At 45.6% G+C, this 19,002-nt stretch overlaps 2 protein-coding genes across 2 annotated transcripts in view; one reads left to right on the top strand and one right to left on the bottom strand.

The window, feature by feature from the left end:
* Positions 1-2,278: 2,278 nt before the first annotated feature.
* On the top strand, positions 2,279-5,220 carry PLA2G2E (phospholipase A2 group IIE). The gene is made up of 4 exons (XM_037818648.1): positions 2,279-2,318; positions 3,101-3,239; positions 3,434-3,540; positions 5,078-5,220. The coding sequence occupies exons 1-4, from the start codon at positions 2,279-2,281 to the stop codon at positions 5,218-5,220; spliced, it is 429 nt and encodes a 142-aa protein (XP_037674576.1).
* Positions 5,221-10,611: 5,391 nt separating this feature from the next.
* The window catches only part of OTUD3 (OTU deubiquitinase 3), a 58,897-nt gene continuing 50,506 nt past the window's right edge, over positions 10,612-19,002 (bottom strand). Inside the window, exons 5-8 of the mRNA XM_037828331.1 lie at positions 18,490-18,621; positions 17,899-17,995; positions 16,540-16,724; positions 10,612-15,599 (exon numbers count right to left, since the gene is read on the bottom strand). Coding sequence (XP_037684259.1) covers positions 15,423-15,599; positions 16,540-16,724; positions 17,899-17,995; positions 18,490-18,621 — 591 coding nt within the window. The 3' untranslated portion in view covers positions 10,612-15,422. The remainder of the gene's footprint in view (positions 15,600-16,539; positions 16,725-17,898; positions 17,996-18,489; positions 18,622-19,002) is intronic.

The following is a 19,002-nucleotide window of genomic DNA, read 5'->3' on the forward strand; positions in this document are numbered from 1 at the left end:
CGCAGGAGACGCTGACTCACGGCTGCTGGGTGACTGGGCAGGTGGACTCACGTCTTTGCTCCTCCATGTTCCCCAAGTCCTCTCTAAAGTGGGGTGAGCAGGAACCAGGATGAAAAGAGGCGCAGGAGGAATTAGCTGGAAATGGGAGGGGCAGGAGGCAGAGCTGCCACAGAAAGCCTGTCAGTGTTTACTGGGCTTTAATGTTGTTTTAAAAACATGAATCCCAGTCTCTCCCGAGGGCTCCCTGCCACCCAGCCCTCCCTCCACACTACAAGGTGAAACCTCCCCAGGGACTCCTGCACCCTGGCTGGGGTGGAGTCAGGGAATTTGGGTCGGAGTCATTTGTGTCTGCCGTAGGAGAGCCTGCTTCCGCCCGCCCGGCTTCCTCTCCTGGAAAGGAGGCCAATGCCAGGCCCCCAAGCCAGCCTGGGGCGGGGGGGGCACGCTGGACCCAGGGATGCCCGTGACCTTCCTCCTGGGCCCCGGCAATTTTGCCTTTATCAGTGCCTTCCTCCGTCACAAAAATGAAAAACTTTATTTTATGACTGCATTGGTATGAAGACAAATATAATCTGGGTGGGGTTATACTCACTTTTCTGATTTCAAAAGAAATAAAAACATTTGGGGGGACCCCTGAAAGCCTCATGAGTGCTCTGGCGTCTGCACCTGCTGTGCCTAAGGGGCTCAAATTCCGGCTCACCATTCACTTAGGCAGGTGCCTCAGTCTCCTCATCTGTAAAATGGGGGTGACCATAGCAGCTGCGTCATGGGGCCATTTGAGGGTTCGGTGAGATATTGGGAAGGGCTCGGCACGGCGCCGGCACGCAGGGCATACCGGGGAGGCCTGCAGGCCCAGCTGCACTTGGGCTTCCCACCCTCCCATGAAGGCAGCTGGGACAGATACCTTCCATCCCCATAACACAGGCAGCAAAACCGAGGCTCAGAGTAAGAGAAAGGACCTGCCCAAAGGCACAGAACAAGGGGTGGAACCAAGCAGCTTCCAGGCCCTGGATTTTGATGGAAGTGGATGGTCAAGTTATCCCAGTTGGAGGCCCAGGGAGGGAGGCAGGGAGGAAGGCTCAGGCCAGGAAAGGAGGAGCTGCCTGGCTGGGGAATCTTGCTCCAGAGCCTTCCCCAGTCAAGGGAAGGGGCTGCAGCCAGAGTCCATGACCAGTCGGGCTTCAGAATTTCTGACCACAACAGGGCCAGGCCGGCCATGGTGGGAGGGGATCCCAGACCCTGTCCTCCTCTCTCCCGCTGCTCACCAGCCAGGCTCTGAAACCTGGCCTCGATGTTCTGACCTCATACCAAGGGGATGAGCCGGGTCAGGATGCTACTGTTTCCCCCAGCAAGCCGCTAAGATGAAATCAAAAGGACCAAAGTTTCCTGTCCCTGCTGGAGTGTGGGTTTCCACTGACTCAAAGTCTATTTCTACAGCAGCCACTTTGCAAGGGGACTTGGGGAAAGAGAAATCGTATCTAGGAGCATTTTTGCTCCTTGTGACAAAAGTCATATAAAAAGTCACATCTAGGGACATGTTCACTGCTTGCCAAATAAGCAGGGACCCACCTAGGAAAAAACAATAAAGAAACACCCCTCTGTCCCGCTGCTGCACCCCCAACCTCTGCCCTATCTGTTCTGGAACAAATGGCTTTCCTGGGCCCCAGGGCCTGCTGTGTGACTGCATGGAGTTGCTCAGCATGTTTGCACTCTCCCTGCAGGTGACATGGAGGGCAGGGGGTGGAGGGGCAGCTGGGGAGGACCAGGGAGCGAGGGCATGTTGAAGAAGGAAAGAGGGCAGACAGGGCACTTGGCACTTCGTGCAATATGAAGTCAAATCTCTTAGCCTCTGTGGACCTCAGTTGCTGCATCAGTAAAATGGGAGTGAGGAAAAGAGAACAAGAATATAAAATACCTGGCACAGCACCTGGCTCATGGCTCTATAAATGGGGCCAGTATGATGATATTTGGAAAGGGTGGGTAATGGGGAGAGTGGTGAGAAAAAGGGAGCCGCAGAATTAGCTCCCCACACCCCCTGCAAAAAAAAAAAAACCTCCCTGGGAGCAGAGCCCACAGCCCACCCCCACCCCCAGCGGGCTCCTCCCCTGGGGACTCGACCAAAGTGTCAGACCTGGAAGTGTTGCATCACTGGGCATTTGGGGGTTAATGATGGGGAGTGGACAGGACCAGGGTATTTAACTAATTGGGGAGGTGCCCTGAGATCAGAGGCTCCCCTGTCACTTCCTTTCTCCCTGCTGCTGCATCTGGCTCCCCCAGCATGGAGCCTGCCCCTGCCCTGACCTTCCTTTGCCTCCTGGGTAAGTGGCCTCCGTGAGCATCACCCTCCCCCATCCCACCTAGGAACCCCGATGTTCCTGAGCTGTGTCCAGCCTGGCTTCCAGGGAGGCTGTGGTAGGTGCCAAGAGCTGGAAGCCACCCCCGACCTAACCTGACGCCAGGGTCATCCTGAGGCCAGCCCTGGCCAGAGGGAGGGGAGAGAAGGCAGGGACGCGGCTGGGGTGGAATTGGGGGGTTGGGGGGAGGGGTGTGGGGAGCACTGAGAGCACATGGGCCCCAGGTCCTGGCTCCACCCACCCCACCCTAGCTCCCGTTTTTTGGCTCAAACCCACAGCCGCCCCATTGCTGTGTCAGGAGAACCTGGAAGAATTCGGGGAGGTCCACACGGTCAGGAAACAGGCCCATTGGCATCCAGTGAGACTGGGGAGGGGGCTAGGTGCTCCTGCAGGGAGGGGGGCTGCCACCTACAGAGGCCATCAGGATTCTTTGGGAGAGATTTGAAGGGCTGGTGGGAGCCCCCAGATGGGGTGACAGTAGAGGAAAGGATGGGGAGATGGGATGCCTATCACGGTGGGGGTGAGGGCAAAGGGGCTTGGGGTGTGCTGGGCGCCACGTGGAAGTCCTGTTACTGTCCTGGCTGTCACCGGGAGTGGGGTGCTCTTGGGGGGCTGAGGGCCGCTGTCAGCTGTAGAGATGCCAGGAACCGGATCTGAGGGGCCGTCAGAGGGAGCTGGCTGTAGACACCAGACCCTGGGTGAGACACCCTAAGGGGTCCGGTGGCCTCAGCCCTCCCTCCCCACAGTGGCCCTGGCCAGCGGGAACCTGGTGCAGTTTGGGGTGATGATCGAGAGGGTGACGGGGAAGCCGGCGCTGGACTACAACGACTACGGCTGCTACTGCGGCATCGGCGGCTCCCACTGGCCAGTGGACCCCACCGACTGGTGAGGAGGCAACCCAGCCGGGGGCCCTGTCTGGGGGATGGAGGAGCTGGGGACCTCTGGGGACACCTAGGAAGTGTGGGCTGGCCCTCCAGGGCCTCTTTGGAGCCCCTCTTTGGAGCCTATCTTTGTAGCCTCTTTGGAGCCCCCAGGCCACCTGGCTCACAGGCCGCTCCAGGTTGACCGTGACCTCACAGGTGCTGCCATGCCCACGACTGCTGCTATGGGCACCTGAAGAAGCTGGGCTGTGAGCCCAAACTGGAAAAGTACCTTTTCTCTGTCAGCAGGCACAGCATCTTCTGTGGTAAGTGAACAGCCCTGGGTGACCCAGGACACCTGGGGGACAGCTTCGGGCAGGACCCCCTCCTGATGGTGACCTTGAGGGTCATCAGGGCCCGACCTGGGGCTGGAGGGGTGGGGTCTCCTGTCATCATGTGAGTGTAGAGAGGCCTGGGCATCGGCCCAGATGCTCACCTGGCCCATCAACATGGCCCTCGGTCCCAGGGGGAGGCAGCCCAACCTCAGGCAGAACCAACGAGAATGTGGGTGGCTCCACGCAGCCCTGCCCCGTAGAGGGAGCCTAGTTCAGAGAACCCAGCCTTGTTCCTGCTGCAAAGCAAGTAGTAACCTGCAAGGAGGGCTGGACCCAGGGGGCAGGAGGCACAGCAGAAAGATCTTGGAGGGTCAGAGGAGAAGCCTCAGGTCAGATCTCTAACGTGTGTCCTGGGGGAAGGGCAGGTGTGGCTGCAGAGGCAGAACCAGGACCAGAGCTCCTGGCTGGCTCAGAATTCTTGCCCCTGGAGCAGCCACTCAGCAGGACAGATTTTTTGAGTAGTGAGCTCCCTGTCACTGGAGTTCATGCAATGCCAGGGTGACAACCTGTCAGGGACCGCACTGAGAGGATGAGTGAGGAGAGATGTCAGTCTCCAAAGAGCTTCACCTTCTACCCTCTCTGTGACTTTGGGCAAGTGACATAAACACTCAAAATTCTCCACGTCCTCATTTATCAAATGGAGATAATCACCCCACATTCAGCCTAGTCCAGCTCCTGGTAAGAACCTCCAAAACAGGGTGACTGCCAGGACTGTTAAGCTCCTGCCATGGCTGCATTTGCTGAAATAGCAGATGTGGATAGAACCCAACAGAAAATGGAGCCTGACCGTTAAGGTAAAACGAGGTGCCCTGGACGTTTCTTAGCTGTGAGATGTCCTCATGCAAACAAAAAGGAGCCAGGGCTACATTGGCAGAGGGGCAGCTGCAGAGAAGGAAGAGACAACAGTGCGGGTCCCAGTGGCTCAGGGGGTGGGGTGGAGCTAGGTCTGCTTCCCAGGCCTTGTGCTGGAAGAGGGGGCCCCAAGGGAAATGCCAGGACAGAGGGCTCTGTCCGCTGTGACGGGGGCAGGCAGAGGACCATGAGGAGGTCCCCCTCCAGCCCAGCCACCTGGAGCTGGGTTGCTGTCATTTCATCACTTCCCCTTTCTGCTCGATGCCAGCAGTCCCAGCACTCAGCTGAGGGAGGGAGCATCCTATAAACCCCCCTGGACTGGGAGTAGGTTGAGAATGAGTGAATCAAATGATCTCCCCGGCAGGAGCGACCAAGAAGAGCCAGTGTGGGCTTGGGGGAGGAAGGAGCAGCAGTTAGGGCAGCCTTTGGGGCCTTCCCAGTGTGTTGGCCCTGGCAGGCCCTCCCAGGCCCTGCCCTGCCGTTGTCTCTTACCCCTGAAACATCCCCCAGAGAGTGGGCCCCCAGAATGGGGTCGAGCGCGGGGGACCCAGAGCAGCCAGGAGCTGTCACATCCGTGCCTGGGAGCAGGGAGCCTGACTCCGATTGTCCCATCCAGCCGGCAGAACCGCCTGCCAGCAGCACACCTGCGAGTGTGACAAGAGGGCTGCACTCTGCTTTCGACACACCCTGGGCACCTACGACCACAAATACGCCCATTACCCCAACAAGCTGTGCACCGGACCCACCCCGCCCTGCTGAGCCTGCGCCTGGCCTCATCCCTGGGGCCTTCCGATGCCCCTACTCAGGCCGCTATAGCCCCAGGCCTGGAGAACATTGGCTCCAGAAGCAAAATATAATCTTGCTTCCCCTTGCTCTGAAAAATCCTTCTCCTGGAAACCCATCCCTCACCAAGAGCCCCCAGACTGTGACCTGGACCATCGTTAGCCTCCCAGGCCACATCTTCCCCTTAGGGGCAGCCCATCTGGGAGCCAAGGGACCTCAGCACCAGAAGACTCAGCCACCGCTGGGATCTCAGCTCCCTCTTCTGAATAAGTGGATAATGTTTCCCTGTAATTCTAACATTCTTTGATTCTCAGATTCTATTATTCTAAGACTCTATTAGTCTAGTTTCATTCATTCATTCGTTTTTTGAGCACCTACTATGTGCCAGCAATATGCAAAGCACTGGGAATTAATCAGACATGGAGGCCCCTGCTGTGCAATTCCAACTTTCTGCCCTTTTAATTTTCCATTATAGTAAGTTTCTGCGATTTTCTTTTTCTAAGATTCTATAAATCCTATCCAAGACAAAAACAGCAATCTCTGGCAGGACTATTTCTGGTCATGTGGCATCATGTGAGAAGGATGAAAACTACCAATCTAAAAATACTGTCCCACCATGTCATCAGGCCTCAAACCCCCACCATCAGCAGTTCAAGTCTGGTCCGAGAGTGAAAAGGAGCTCTGGGATCATCTCATTCAATCCCCTTCTGTGACGGGCGGCATCCAGAGAGGGGACCCTCTCACCTGAGGCTGGCATCCCAACTCCCAGCCAGTCCCTTCATTTCTCCATGAGTCTTTGTCATCCTCTGCCCCTCTGCTGTGCCCATGTTCACTGGACTGACCACTTGTCATCTTGGAAAGAACACAGAGGCCGGGGCGGTCCGCAGTTAGGAAACGCGAGCCAGGGTCAGGCTGCCACTAACGGGAGAGAGGAGGAAAGATTTTAACATTATCGGGCAGACTCCAGCCATCTGGCTCTGGTGCCTTGAAGAATTTGATGGATCAGAGAATTCCCACCAGGTGGAATACAGACTCTTCAGCAGATTTTACTCCTAAATATAGGTAGAATATCTTCACTATCCTTAACACGCTAATAAAAGATTAAGGGATTGTGGTGAGCCTTTTCATGGAGATGAAGCATGAGAGAACGCTTTGCTGGAGACAAAGCTCACAGTAGACCTTCAATAAACCTTCACTCCCTTCTTCCTTTCCCTGGCATATGTACAACATGCGGGACTTTGGGGGCACGGAGGAGTGTGGCAAAATCAAAGGAATGAGTTGTCCTAACTTTCAAAGGAAAAGAAGGGGGCCGCAACTGACGCAAATCCTCATTAGAGCATCACTGGGCATGACGTCAGAAGACAATGTCTCAAAACAAAAATGGGTTGTGGGGAAAGTGGTCCTGAGGCGCCCTCTAGTGTCCATTTTATTCAGGATACTAAAAAGAAACCTAAATTCAACTTAAGTCTGGATTTCCCTCTAGCCGGTGGGAAAAATATGGTTCTGGGCTAGTGATTTTGAAACCTTCTCATTTTCAAGAATAAATATGCTACAGAATCACCAAATAAGTTCTACAATCATCTTAGAATGATGGTATCTCTGCGGAAATAGGAAACACTGGCCGAAGGAGCTGACTTCAGCAAGATGGAGAGAGGTTATGTTCTGGGCATGGTGGATTTTAGGCACCAATGGGATGGGAAACTGATGATCTCACAGTTGTGTAACCATAAATTGGAACATAGGAACAATCCCCATTAGTCCCTTGACCAGGTCTTAACCTTCATTTTCCCAGTGCTCAATAAATGTTTGATGAATGAATCAATGGGTCTAAATTCATTTGTGTGCTCATGGGTGTATAGTACAAACACTTAATTTCCACCTGCAAATTAGTGAAAAGGACTCTGAAAAGAAAGGAGAACCTTGCTCTTGAAGTCGGAGGTTCCAAGTGCACCCCTGCTCTGCCTTTAGCAGCCGCACATCTATTCTGGAGCCTCCTTACAGCAGCATAGGCATCACCAGGGATCTTGTTAGAAATGCAGAATCTTGGACCCCACCCCAGACCTGCTGAATCAGAGTCCGTATGTTAACAAGACCCCCAGGGGATTCATGTGAGCATTAAAATCCGAGAAGCACTGATCTATAGCCACAGCCTTGCTTTCGCATTTGTAAAATGGCACAATGACATTTCCCTGGCAGGTTACTTGTTGCAAGGTTTAAATAAGTTAGCATGCCTCAAAGTATACAAAATAATGCCTAGCACATAGTAAGTATTCATGTTCTCTGAGTGAATGACAGTCATAGCAATAGCTAACATTTATTAAGAAACTGGCATTTATCAGGCACTGTTCTAAGTGTTCTGTATTAACTCATGGAATGAATGAACCAGTGAATGAATGAATGAGGAAAGAGGGCTAATGGATGGCTGGGAAGGGGGCTTTGTTACCCGATGTTTCATGACTTGTTTCTCCCAATTTTGATGACAGGATTTGGATTGTTTTTGCTTTTTGTTCCCACTTAGCACCCAAAGCTATGATGCACAAAGGGCTCAATTAAGACTTGATGAATGAATGATTTGAAATCACATTGGAACTCCTGAGTTGGCTGAAGAGTCTGGTTATGATTTCCTAGTTCTTGTATATGGTGGAGGCAGTCAGCCCAGGGTTCAAATCCTGCTTCTGCTACTATCTGTGATCTTGGGCCAATTATATATTATTATCTTCTTGTATAAAATGGGGATAGAACCATCAACCTCAAGGGATGGTTTTAAGGTTTAAGTGAAACAATGTATTCCAAGTGCCTGGGACACGTAGATGCCCTGTCTGTGCTAGGTCAACTTATGTATTTTTGCCCCCTCTACTGCACCTATCACAAAGTAGGTGCTAAATATTTGTTCAATTGAATCAATGGAGACATGAATTGGAATTATTTTAGGAAAGTGGAATCACATATGTTAAATATGATCCTAATTTATCTGAACAGCCCCTTGGCTCACTACCATCTGAATTCTCACTTATCTTAAATGGGCACATGTTTGAAAAGCATTAACTTTTTGTGCCCCTGAGCTGATGGACCTTCCCCAAAGGCAAAGAAGTAAAATTGGCTGAAGAGATGGTGGGCAGCACTTTTCCCAGAGGGCTGCTACCTGTAATGTGTTCAAGGTCAAAATGTAATGCCCATGCAATCCAACTCCAAAGCCATAAAACTGTGGTCAGGATGGACTCCATACACCTCATCTTTGAAATTCACTCAGCCAACAGAGCACCACTCTTTCAGAAGCAAAAGGCTCATGAGAAGTATTTGAAGAAAGAAGTCCCCAGTCTTTCTCCACACTAAATTGTATATCCTTAATAAATTCTCCTGAACACCTGCGACCTCCCACTGGAGGGCTTTGCTTATGCTGGTCCATTGGCCCCAAAACCTTTGCTCCCTATTTCCACGTCTGCATCCAAGTCTAGTCCAAATGTCACTTCCACCACCAAGCTTTCCATAATTTCCCTTCTGAACTCAGCCCTCTTAGCAGTGCCTCCTTTATGGCTCGTATCCTCCTTGGATCTGGAACATAGCTACTTGTCTACTTCCACTCCTCAGTGGAAACTTTTTTAGGGCAAAGTCTGATTCAATGCCCAGAAATAAGGACATAAACAGTAGAGGTTCAATGAATGTTGAATGGATCCTTGCATGTTTGGACAGATGAATTGAATAGTAGAGGGTTCTTGAGATTTGGAGCACCCCTACCTTAGAGAGGTTTGGACAAATTTCTCCAAGGTGGAAAGTTGTTCCTTCTGCTAAGCCAGAATCGATGAAATTGGAGGGTTGGTTCCAATCTCTCTGCATTCCTCCAGTCAGAGGGTCCATTGTGTCTAGCACTCCAATCAAAACCATATTGGAATAGGACATTTTATGAGAAATTTTTATTGTATCTTAAACCATTCTGTTTATATGCATTGGGGGGAAGAGAAAGGACAAACGGCGGGGGGGGGGGGGGGGCTTGTGATGGTGCCTGGTGAATGGGGTAACTTGAAACCCCTGAGATTTCAACCTGCTTTCTCCTGGACAGCCATAAGCTGCCAAGGAGGGACACAAGCACAGCTGCTCTCCCCCTTATGGTGTTCCACTCTTTGTGATCACAAATTGTCACTCATCCAGAGCAAGTACCCGAGGAAATTATGAATAAACGTCATGTTTATTTATTCCCTATCTGGCCTGAATACTTTTCTCTGTCCTTAAGAGACTCATCAAATCTCACAGACAGAAAAGACCTTACAGGTCACCTGGTCCAACTCCAGCCCAGGCGGGAAGCCCCTCTAGAGCCCTAGCAGGTGGTCACCAGCCCCGGCGGAATCCATGCAGTGATGGAACCAAAAAGTCACCATTTCTCAAGGGAGAAGTGGGGAACACCTAAATTGGGACAACACTAGTCCTAGCAGGATCTTTCTGAAAGAACCTTTTGGGCTACTGGGGTCTGGAATTTGAGCCTCGGGCCTCAGGCTCAGGAACTAGGTAGTGTTTGTCCACCCAGAGATGATCATACTCTCAGCCTTAGACTGAGGCTAAAATCACATGAGAAAGACAGTTTAAGTGACCATGGGAGAACCGCATCAAGTGGCCAAAATATTTTTCTTTCATTCAGAGTACCACCCTGCCCCAGCCCCTTTTGGTATCAAGGTACTGGGGAACCTTTTCAAAGGTTGCTTGATAGTACAAAATTAGGAACAAAAAAGTGGGAGAGACTTGAGGCTGGAATCAGGACACAGCAAGGCCTAGCAAGCCAGCACCTCTTGACTGGCCAGAGCCCTCGTAGGCCCAGGTCCAGGACTGGGACGTGCTGGATGTGCTGAGGGATTTCCCGCTCTTTGGCTTTCTTTGACCACCCTCCCCTTCTGTGAACAAAGACCCCTTGTCAAGGTGAGTCAATGCTCCAGTCCATGCTCCTGCCCATGGGTGTCAGGAGGAGTGCGCCTCCTCCTTGAATAGCATCAAACCAACTAAGAGTTATAGAGGAATCCCAGCCAGAGACAGCTGCTTCAGCTATAGACAACTCCAAATTATCAGAGATGTTTCTAGATATCAAGCAGAAATCTCAGGTGCTCAGTCCTTACAAGTGACTGCCAACATGTGTGGGGGCTGTACTCACCTGTACTAAAGCTAACACTCAGGTGTTTTAAACAGTCAGATGCCAAATGACAACTGGAACAACACTCAATCTGATATAAACACACATCTTTCATGCAAAGATCTCTAAACAGAATATTTTCTATCCTGCTCTCTCAGTCTTGTTCACTTAAACAGTAGTCAGATCAGATATTGATAAAAACAACTTGAAACTTTGTTTTTAAACCAAGAATTTATTGATATATAAAACTCCATTTCATAGATAAAGTGGCACATATTTGCAGCTTCTATTGCACCAAGTATTGAAGATTAAAAACAAAAAAAGAAACACTGCAAATAGCCAAATACAGTACTTTGGTAAATAAAAAACAAAACAGATTCACACAATCCATGAAAAGAAAAGAAAAAAACTAGGGGAAATCAACTATGGACATCAGACAATGTTCACATTTCTCACCACCAAGCTCCATAGATAAGGCAAGACTTGCTAAGTCTATGGATCATGACCCCATGGAGGTCTTAAGTATCTCCAAACTGAAGCTAGAATAAGTATAGTGCAATCAGAAAAAAAGAGAAGGCTCCTTCTTTACAGACACACTGGCCCTTCTTAATAAAGGGACTATAACAGCAGCACTTCCACAGCAGAAAGAGGAGCATAGTAGGTTTCAAGTCTGACTCCTGGCTCTTTCCCTTTCACGGAGCTCAGTGCTGGTGAAGGATGCTGGGGTGGCAGCCAGGGAGACCGAGGGCCCTTTCTGCCATGGAAAACAAACCTAAGAGGACAAAGATGTGCGAAGCCCACTGGTAGCATTTCTCAAGTTTTGGTCAAGGGACCAAAACAGGCTGACGTCTGCAACTGTACTCAAATGATTGTCATGAACGGATAGCAACAGTGACCTGCCGTACGCCAACAGGCACACCACAGTTGTGTCCAGTGACAATCACCCTCCACAACTACCAGCACAGTAAGCAGAAATTCTGCATCTCAGGTATACTCTTAAAATCCCTATGCAGAAGTTCATGTTTTATGGAAATATACTCTTTACAATGGGAAAAGCCCATTCTCAATTATCTTTGCAAGAATGCTAAACATTTTAAGTGAGCTACAAAGTAGTCCTAATTAGGACAGTTAAGTAGAGATACTATAGAAAATAATCCCTTAGAAGAAATAGTTGGGAGCCTGAGGTTTCACCTTGGGAAAGAACAGGGCCAGGTGGTACACAAGGAACAGCTCCTTCTGGGGCTCCAGTCTCAGTAGTGTACATTTTGAGTCACACAACCGTACACATACTTTGTGAGTGACATTAAACAGTATTTCCACTTTCAAAGAAATTACTGATTTTCCCCTTTCTAATATGTGATGACAGAAGATTTGCTATAATTTAAATAGCCATCTTTGTTATATTTTAGAAGTGTCTAGATGTGGAAAGAGCTTCAGTTCAACAATGTCAAAGGAAAAATACAATTTACTTTCGAGTCAGAAAATAGTACCTTGTAAAAAGCGCCATTAGTAAGTCACCTCAGAACAACTGATGGAAGGCCCCAGAGTTTTCCCAACACCTGCTCTGAAAGCTGAGATGAACGGAACTGTGAAAAATGAGAATGACAAAACACAGACAACCTACATCAGATTCTGAGTCTAAAGGTTTGATATAGAGAGGCAGAGCCTTGAGGTAAAAAAGTGAAGAGCCAAAATGGGAGTCAGAGAGGGCCACAGATGTGACACACTAAAATTAAGAAGCTCCATTCTCTTCCCGCCCGCAAAGACCTTTTAGGTCGGTGTGACTTTCAGTCAACTCTGACTAGGAATTGAAGTTTCCTTTAACCAACAACAGTATTTGAGTTGAATGTTTCACAGAGGTAAACTGAGAGCAACCTGTGTTGATCCAGTAAAATCCAGGCAGTGTCTAGAGAGTGTCTCAGGATGAAAGAAACCTGACTACAGGGACTCACTGCAAGTGCAGTTCAATGCCAAAGTCCACCTGCTGTCTACCTACATAACATGTAACTCTCTCTGCCACTTAATATGTCCCTCTCCTCATCTCTGCCCCATCCCACCCACATCATACATTTCACATTGTAAAAGTTCCCTGGGGAAGGCAGGGTGTTATAAATTACCTACAAAAAGGTTCCCTCTAAGCCCAGCTCTAGCTGCCCCACAAGGGAGATCCCACTTCATGAGCCCCTATAATCAAAATGGGTTTGAAATGTTTTTAGAGCTTATAAAAGTTTATAGACAAACTCAACCAATATTTAAAATTCTTCTTTCTGCCACAATTCCTCAACCTGACTTAGCTTCTGAAAGCATATATTCATATTATTGAAAAATTAAATATACCTATACATCCTAATTCTCTAATGTCTCCAGGCAGCAAATATATTATTTAGAAGTTGTGATTCTAAGTTGTTTTAATACATCTAGCTCTCTAGTTCAAAACTGTTACCACTAAAATTTTTTCTTATTTTGACCTTTAAAAAATCTTTTAAAAAACACATATAACAGTTTATAGGACTAAAAAGCAGCTAAGGACACTGTTCTGCCCTCTTTCCCTGGCCTCACTGAAAGCTGAGGAGACAATCCCATGAACATAAATCTCTAACCACCCAAACGTAAGTTGAGAGAGATGTGGCCGCCAACAGAGTTCACCTGAGTAACTATACTAGGGTCCCAGTTACTGGCAACAGTCATCCAGGACTAAGCACATTGGGCCTCCCTTTTGACTGCTAATAACGTAATTCTCAAGTGTCCATTAAGGCAATTAAGAATAGGGGGTCCATCTATCACACACTTCAGTGAAACTGAGGCAGTGAATTCTAAATTCACACCATTAGCTAGAAGATACCACTAAAGTTGGACACATGTATCCAACTCCCAACAATCAGCATATTAGCCAAACACAGACCAATTATAACTGGAAAGCTGTGAAATGGTAGTAAACGAAAATCACTGAAACCATTTGATTAGTTTTTAAAACTACTCTTATTTTACCCCAGGAATGCTGAGGCTTTTTATCAGAATTAGGTAATTTTTAAATAAATTTTCCCAACATTCTTTAATAACATTTTAGAAGCTTCTAAAACTTCTAAAGCCCAATAGGACCAAGTCCAACTTCATTAACCACATAAGAAAAGCAATTCTACAACTTCTGATAATTAGTCTCCCTTAAGATATTCTGACATATAATTCTGCTGAATTTCTGGTATACAACCTCAATCTTTCTGAGAGGAATGTTCATTCAGAAAAGCTCTGTCACAGTCAGGAATCTTGCTCAGAGTTGAAAGCCAACGGAATAATAGATCTTAAAGCACTGGATCCCAATCCCTTATAGACAGTAAGGCTAAAGAGAGCCTTCACTTGTCTGGACTGACTACTAGAGCCTCAAACTCTAGTAACCTGTGCAGTTTTTAAAAATCTGCTAAATATTACAATGTACTACACCCAGGAAGAAGTTCTGGGAGCAATTCCAAGAGACCACTGAAGCTCCAACCATAAAAAGTCTTCAAAATTCAAGCAAACAAAAAATTAAAATACATAATTAAAACCTAAGATAGCAAATAGCCTGCTAATAAAGACAACTCAATGAATCCAGGGCCAGCCCAGACAATGATATTTCTATACATGTCAAAATTGTTTTATATAGTTTTCCCTTCTCCTGGGAATTTGTGTAACTTTGAGATTTGAGAGGATGGGGAAAGAACTAATAATTTACTTCTGACTCAGCATATATTATCTGCCTAAATATTAAGTGCCCAAAGGGCAAATATTATCCAAGGTTGGCCACCTCATGCATTAGTTTTAAAATTCACATCCACCTAACTCAAAGTTTTAGGAATGACATCTCTGAACTGCCCAAGTCTGCCAATTTCAGAACTGTGTAGTCATTCAAAAGTTTTATCCAAGTATCTTCTCTGCTCTGATGGCCTAGCCTAAGTCACTGACAACTTCTGGATGGTGCCAGAAGAGCTTTTCCAACATCAAAATCCTAAACAGGGCTTAAATAAAAAGAAATAAATGCAGCATTTTACAGGAGTTCACTTCCAAAATACTAGCAAAATTTAAGAACCGAAAAGGTCAAGTTATCTTTGTTTCTCTGGTGTCTTTCTAAGTCTAGAATAGTAGGGAAGAAAACAATTAGGTAAAATGTGAACATGACAATACAGACATTCTTCTAGACCTTCTCCCCCTATAAAAGAAAATAACTCTTGAGACTCTTCCTAGGCAAAAACCCAGAAACTCCTTGATTCCTCACTTTAAAACTCTGGACTAGAATCCCAGAAGTGTATAATAAACAGGAACAGGCCACCCTCACATTGCCAAGAAATAGGTACCAAAAACTCAACAACACTATGGCGTTTCCTGCCAAGGCCCAGGCCTAATGAACAGTCAGGTGCATTTATCATATGGCTTGAATGCAAACAAACTAACAGCACCTGCAACCCAGCTGAAATAACATCAGAATCAGGAAGAGAAGAAACGGAGTTGTTAATTTCCACCCTGACTATAGGTCACAGCCCCAGCATCACATTACTTTGGGAAAACATTTCCTGAATTATTTTCTGAATAACTTGGATTAGAAAAAAATTAAATCTAAATGTGTTCCTGAGTTGGAGATCATTTACAAACTACCCTGTATGTTAATATCTATTTGAAAGTTAAAGGGAACAAAGAAAACTGGTCATTCTGAATTTCTAACAATTAATCTAAACCACTTCATGAACAATTACAGCAAAACTCACCCCAACTATTAAGGAAAGATCCCAGAGTCACTGAACTCTGATTCTCAGGGCAAGTAAAGCCACACATAAAAAAAGGTTTTCCTGACCTAATTATTATGGAAAATGAATGGCTTTGCTGCACTTTCATAAAATAAAACACATCACTAATGAAACTTAAAAAAAAAAAAAAAAAAAAGAGAGGCAGCTTGGAGGAAACTAATTCAGTGTGTAAGTTTATATGTGGACTTTGTTGGCTGTGTTTCAGTTTTCAAAAGGACGGCCTCACTGGAAAGCGTGGTGTACAGCATTCCACTTTCCATCAGCTCATTACAGCTCCCAGGAGGCCAGAGTCAGATGTTGAGAGCAGCAAAGGTCTTCACCAAGGTGACCTGCGTATTCACATCCGCTTCACGCCTGTTGTTGTCCCTGTGGCCACTCCTGCTCTCGAGGGCTTTCTGCCGGTGCCTCTCCTCCTGCCGTTTCTTCTTCTCCAGTCGCTGCTGCTCCCTCCTCTGCTTGTTTGCGGCCTGAAAAGAGAAGAGGGCTGCAGTGAATGTGCCACCTGCTAGAAGGAAGAGGCTGGGCCAGCAGATGCAAAAGGCACAGACAGCTTTTCAGCAGGAACAGAGAAAACCAGCCCAAGAGATGATTTATTTTCCATTACTGCTCAAATTTACATCTAAATTTATATCCCCTTGCTGACCTAGAAAACAATCTTCCTTTTTCCTCATAACCAATTCAAAATGACATAAAGAAACATGAGTCCTAGTCCAAAAAGAGATAATGTTCAAACATACCACAGGACACCTTTCCTCCACATACCATTTAATGACCCAGGTAATTCAAACAAAATCCTCAAAAGCCTTTGCCTGTGGCTTTTTATATTATGCTGCTTTTTGAGTTCAGAACTTCTTGGTCAAAGTCTTTAAAATGAATTCCAAATTCAATAAAATAAATGATATCACATACTACTCAGGAGGGTGAGGGGTGTGGGGGGAGACGTACAACCTTTCTGGGAAGTACCTGATTTACCAAAAGCCTTTTTAAGATGCATATATCCATGCTCTTTAACCTGGTAATTCCTCTTTTAGGACTCTATCCAAGAAAATAATGTAAAAAAAACAAATTTTTCACTGCAGACAATGGCACTCATAAAAAAAAGTGGATCCACATATACCCAACATAACAACGTCAGGTGGGAAAAGGCAGCTATAAATTTGCACAAAGGAGATTTCAATATACATTTCCTTTCCATCTTCATTGCATATACCAAAGTGGGCAATAGAAATCCCCCGAATAATATCTTCATCCTGCTTTGACATAACTTCATGCACTCTCCATGTTTTCTGCAATAACTACTTTCATAAATCAAAAGAAAAATACAGATTAAAATGAATCCCAAGTTCCCACATCTGCCACAGAATTACAGGAGCCCATCATTTGCCCTTTGGATCCCATCTTTCATACCTTTGGGAGCTGGTTTTTATTTGCCTTGTTTTCTTCATCAGGGCTGGCCTGTGCCTTATTGTTTTCAGTCCTGCTTTCATTTAAGCCATGATTTCCAAAGATTCTGGAGCCACTGCCATCCTCCTCCCATAAAGGGCCACAATGCTTCAGCGCCTGGCCACTGGACTCAAGGTTCTCCTCCACATCTTCCAAAGAAAGATATTTTATTAAAGTTAATTGACAAACAAAGATAGCAACATAATGTGATTGTTGTGTTAAATGACTCCAAAATTACCTGGATCCCTAGATTACTGTCATTTGGAGAATAAGTTTCCTTGAGGCAAAATTCTAATATCAAGTCAATACAGGGGGAACACAAAGAAAAATTCATTTGTAAATTTTGGAAGATAAATTAAAAAATAACCTTTGACCAGCCTCATCATTGCTTGTCACCAACAAAGTAAGTGCTTTGTTTTACTAGATAAATCACTTTTTAAAACACGAATTTTTAGGGGAAAATCTTTCATCTGCACCCCCATAATCAGAAAGGAAACAGACTCTAAAACTGTGCTGTCCAATACAATAGCCACTAGTCACTGTGGCAATTTAAATTTACATTAATTAAAATTAAATAAAATTTAAAATTTAGTTCCTCAGTCACACTAACCATACTTCAAATACATAATGGAGAGTGCTGCTCGAAAGTCATGGAGACCAACTTACTTTTAGCTTTCTAAGAAGGGATAACAAATATAAAGTGGATAAAAGACCCAATTACAGAGAACTATAATGCCAAGAACAATACCTGGCACATAATATCTGTTATTGAAATCATTAAATAAATTGACTTGGAGAACCAGTAAGATGTTTTATCTTTTTCCTTCCTGTAAGTCACAAAATTAAACCCAGTTCAAGCAAAAAATAAATAAATAAAAATAATTCCGAATTATCACAAGTTGATAGCTGCTAGTGAGATCTAAATATTTTCATAAGAAAAATAAGGTATTTTTCTCTCCAATCTACTTCAGTTATTATTTCCGTTTTTAAAAGGGAATCTTGAAAGTCTTCCCTGACACTCTCTATCCCTCCACGACTGGGACAGGGGGCTTTCTCATGAGTTCCCCTCGTACCTTGTACCCAGCCCATTATGAACAATACCAGTTTACTTATCTGCCTCCACTCACCCCTCACTGAAGCAGGGTTGGGTCTTATTTACTATCTAACTCAGGACTTAGTAAAAAAACAAAAAAATGCCTGTACATAGAAGGTGCTGAATAAATGACAGTACAATTACTACCTATGATTTGATTAAAAATAAATATTTGGAAAATCACCAACACAATCATTTTGAAGGCTTATAAATATCAATCATAGACTTACTATTTCTTTTCCCCTGGTTCATCTGAAGCATGGCAATTATTGCAGATTCAATATTATAATTTTCAGCTTCCAGGTTCTGGACTATTAAATTAAAATCCTATCCAAGAAACAAAGAAACTCTTCAAGACTCAGGATAAACTTGTCCACCTAGCTCTACTTAAAACAATTTGATATCAAAAAGATGTAACAGTAGGAATTGAGACAAGGCTTCCAGACCTTTCCCATTTAGAAAATGTCTGCATTTTTGATAAGATAGGTCACCTGAAATAACTATTTAGTACACATTTATAAGTGAATTACCTTTATAAAACTGTACCTTTACCAGTGTAAACACTAGTCAGAAAAAAATTTAAACCACATACTTTCTTAGAATTTTGAGCAGTATTGGGTAAAGTCTAGCAAACAAGAGTAAAATTAATAAATAACTCTCATTGAGTTATATCACATAACCTAATCAAACTACAAATCTCATGGGCCTATTCTGGCCCATCAGGTGTTGGCATGCTAGTGTGGTGCTGTAAAACTAGCAGGTCAACTAGGTGCTACAAAGTTTGTTTACAAGTCTTTTTACTGCATGACAGAAATACTAACTGAACATCCAGTTGCATTACAAACTTTCTGGACAGCATCTTCTACTTCATCTCTCAGGTCATCTTCAAAGTCCACTCCCTTTGTCTTGATCTTTTCTCTTTTATTTGATTCATCTTGATGAAGCATCTGAAACTAAAAGGAAACATAAGGAACAATAATCATGAAACACTGGCAAACTATGTTCAGAATCTTCAACATAGGAAAATACTCTGACTTCAAACATGTTCAAATTCATGGGGAAAGAGAGTCCAGAAACCTTAAGGGAAATGGCAATGACCAGGCTGAACTTCATCCAGGCACTGAAATTCCAGGCTACAATGAAAGTATGAAAAAGAAAGTCCCCAAAGATGGGATGGACCATTGGGTAAGAATGGCATCAGAGCTCCCATGGGGTTTCCAGATACCAACATTTTGTCAATGACTGCTGACTCTGATGGCACACATTTGTCTCAACTGACTTCCAGAGCTGTGAGTTTAATAAATGAAAAGGATCCTCCATTTCAGCACCTAATG

This window comes from Choloepus didactylus, chromosome 2 (assembly GCF_015220235.1).
Source record: "Choloepus didactylus isolate mChoDid1 chromosome 2, mChoDid1.pri, whole genome shotgun sequence".
Classification (NCBI taxonomy): Eukaryota; Metazoa; Chordata; class Mammalia; order Pilosa; family Megalonychidae; genus Choloepus; species Choloepus didactylus.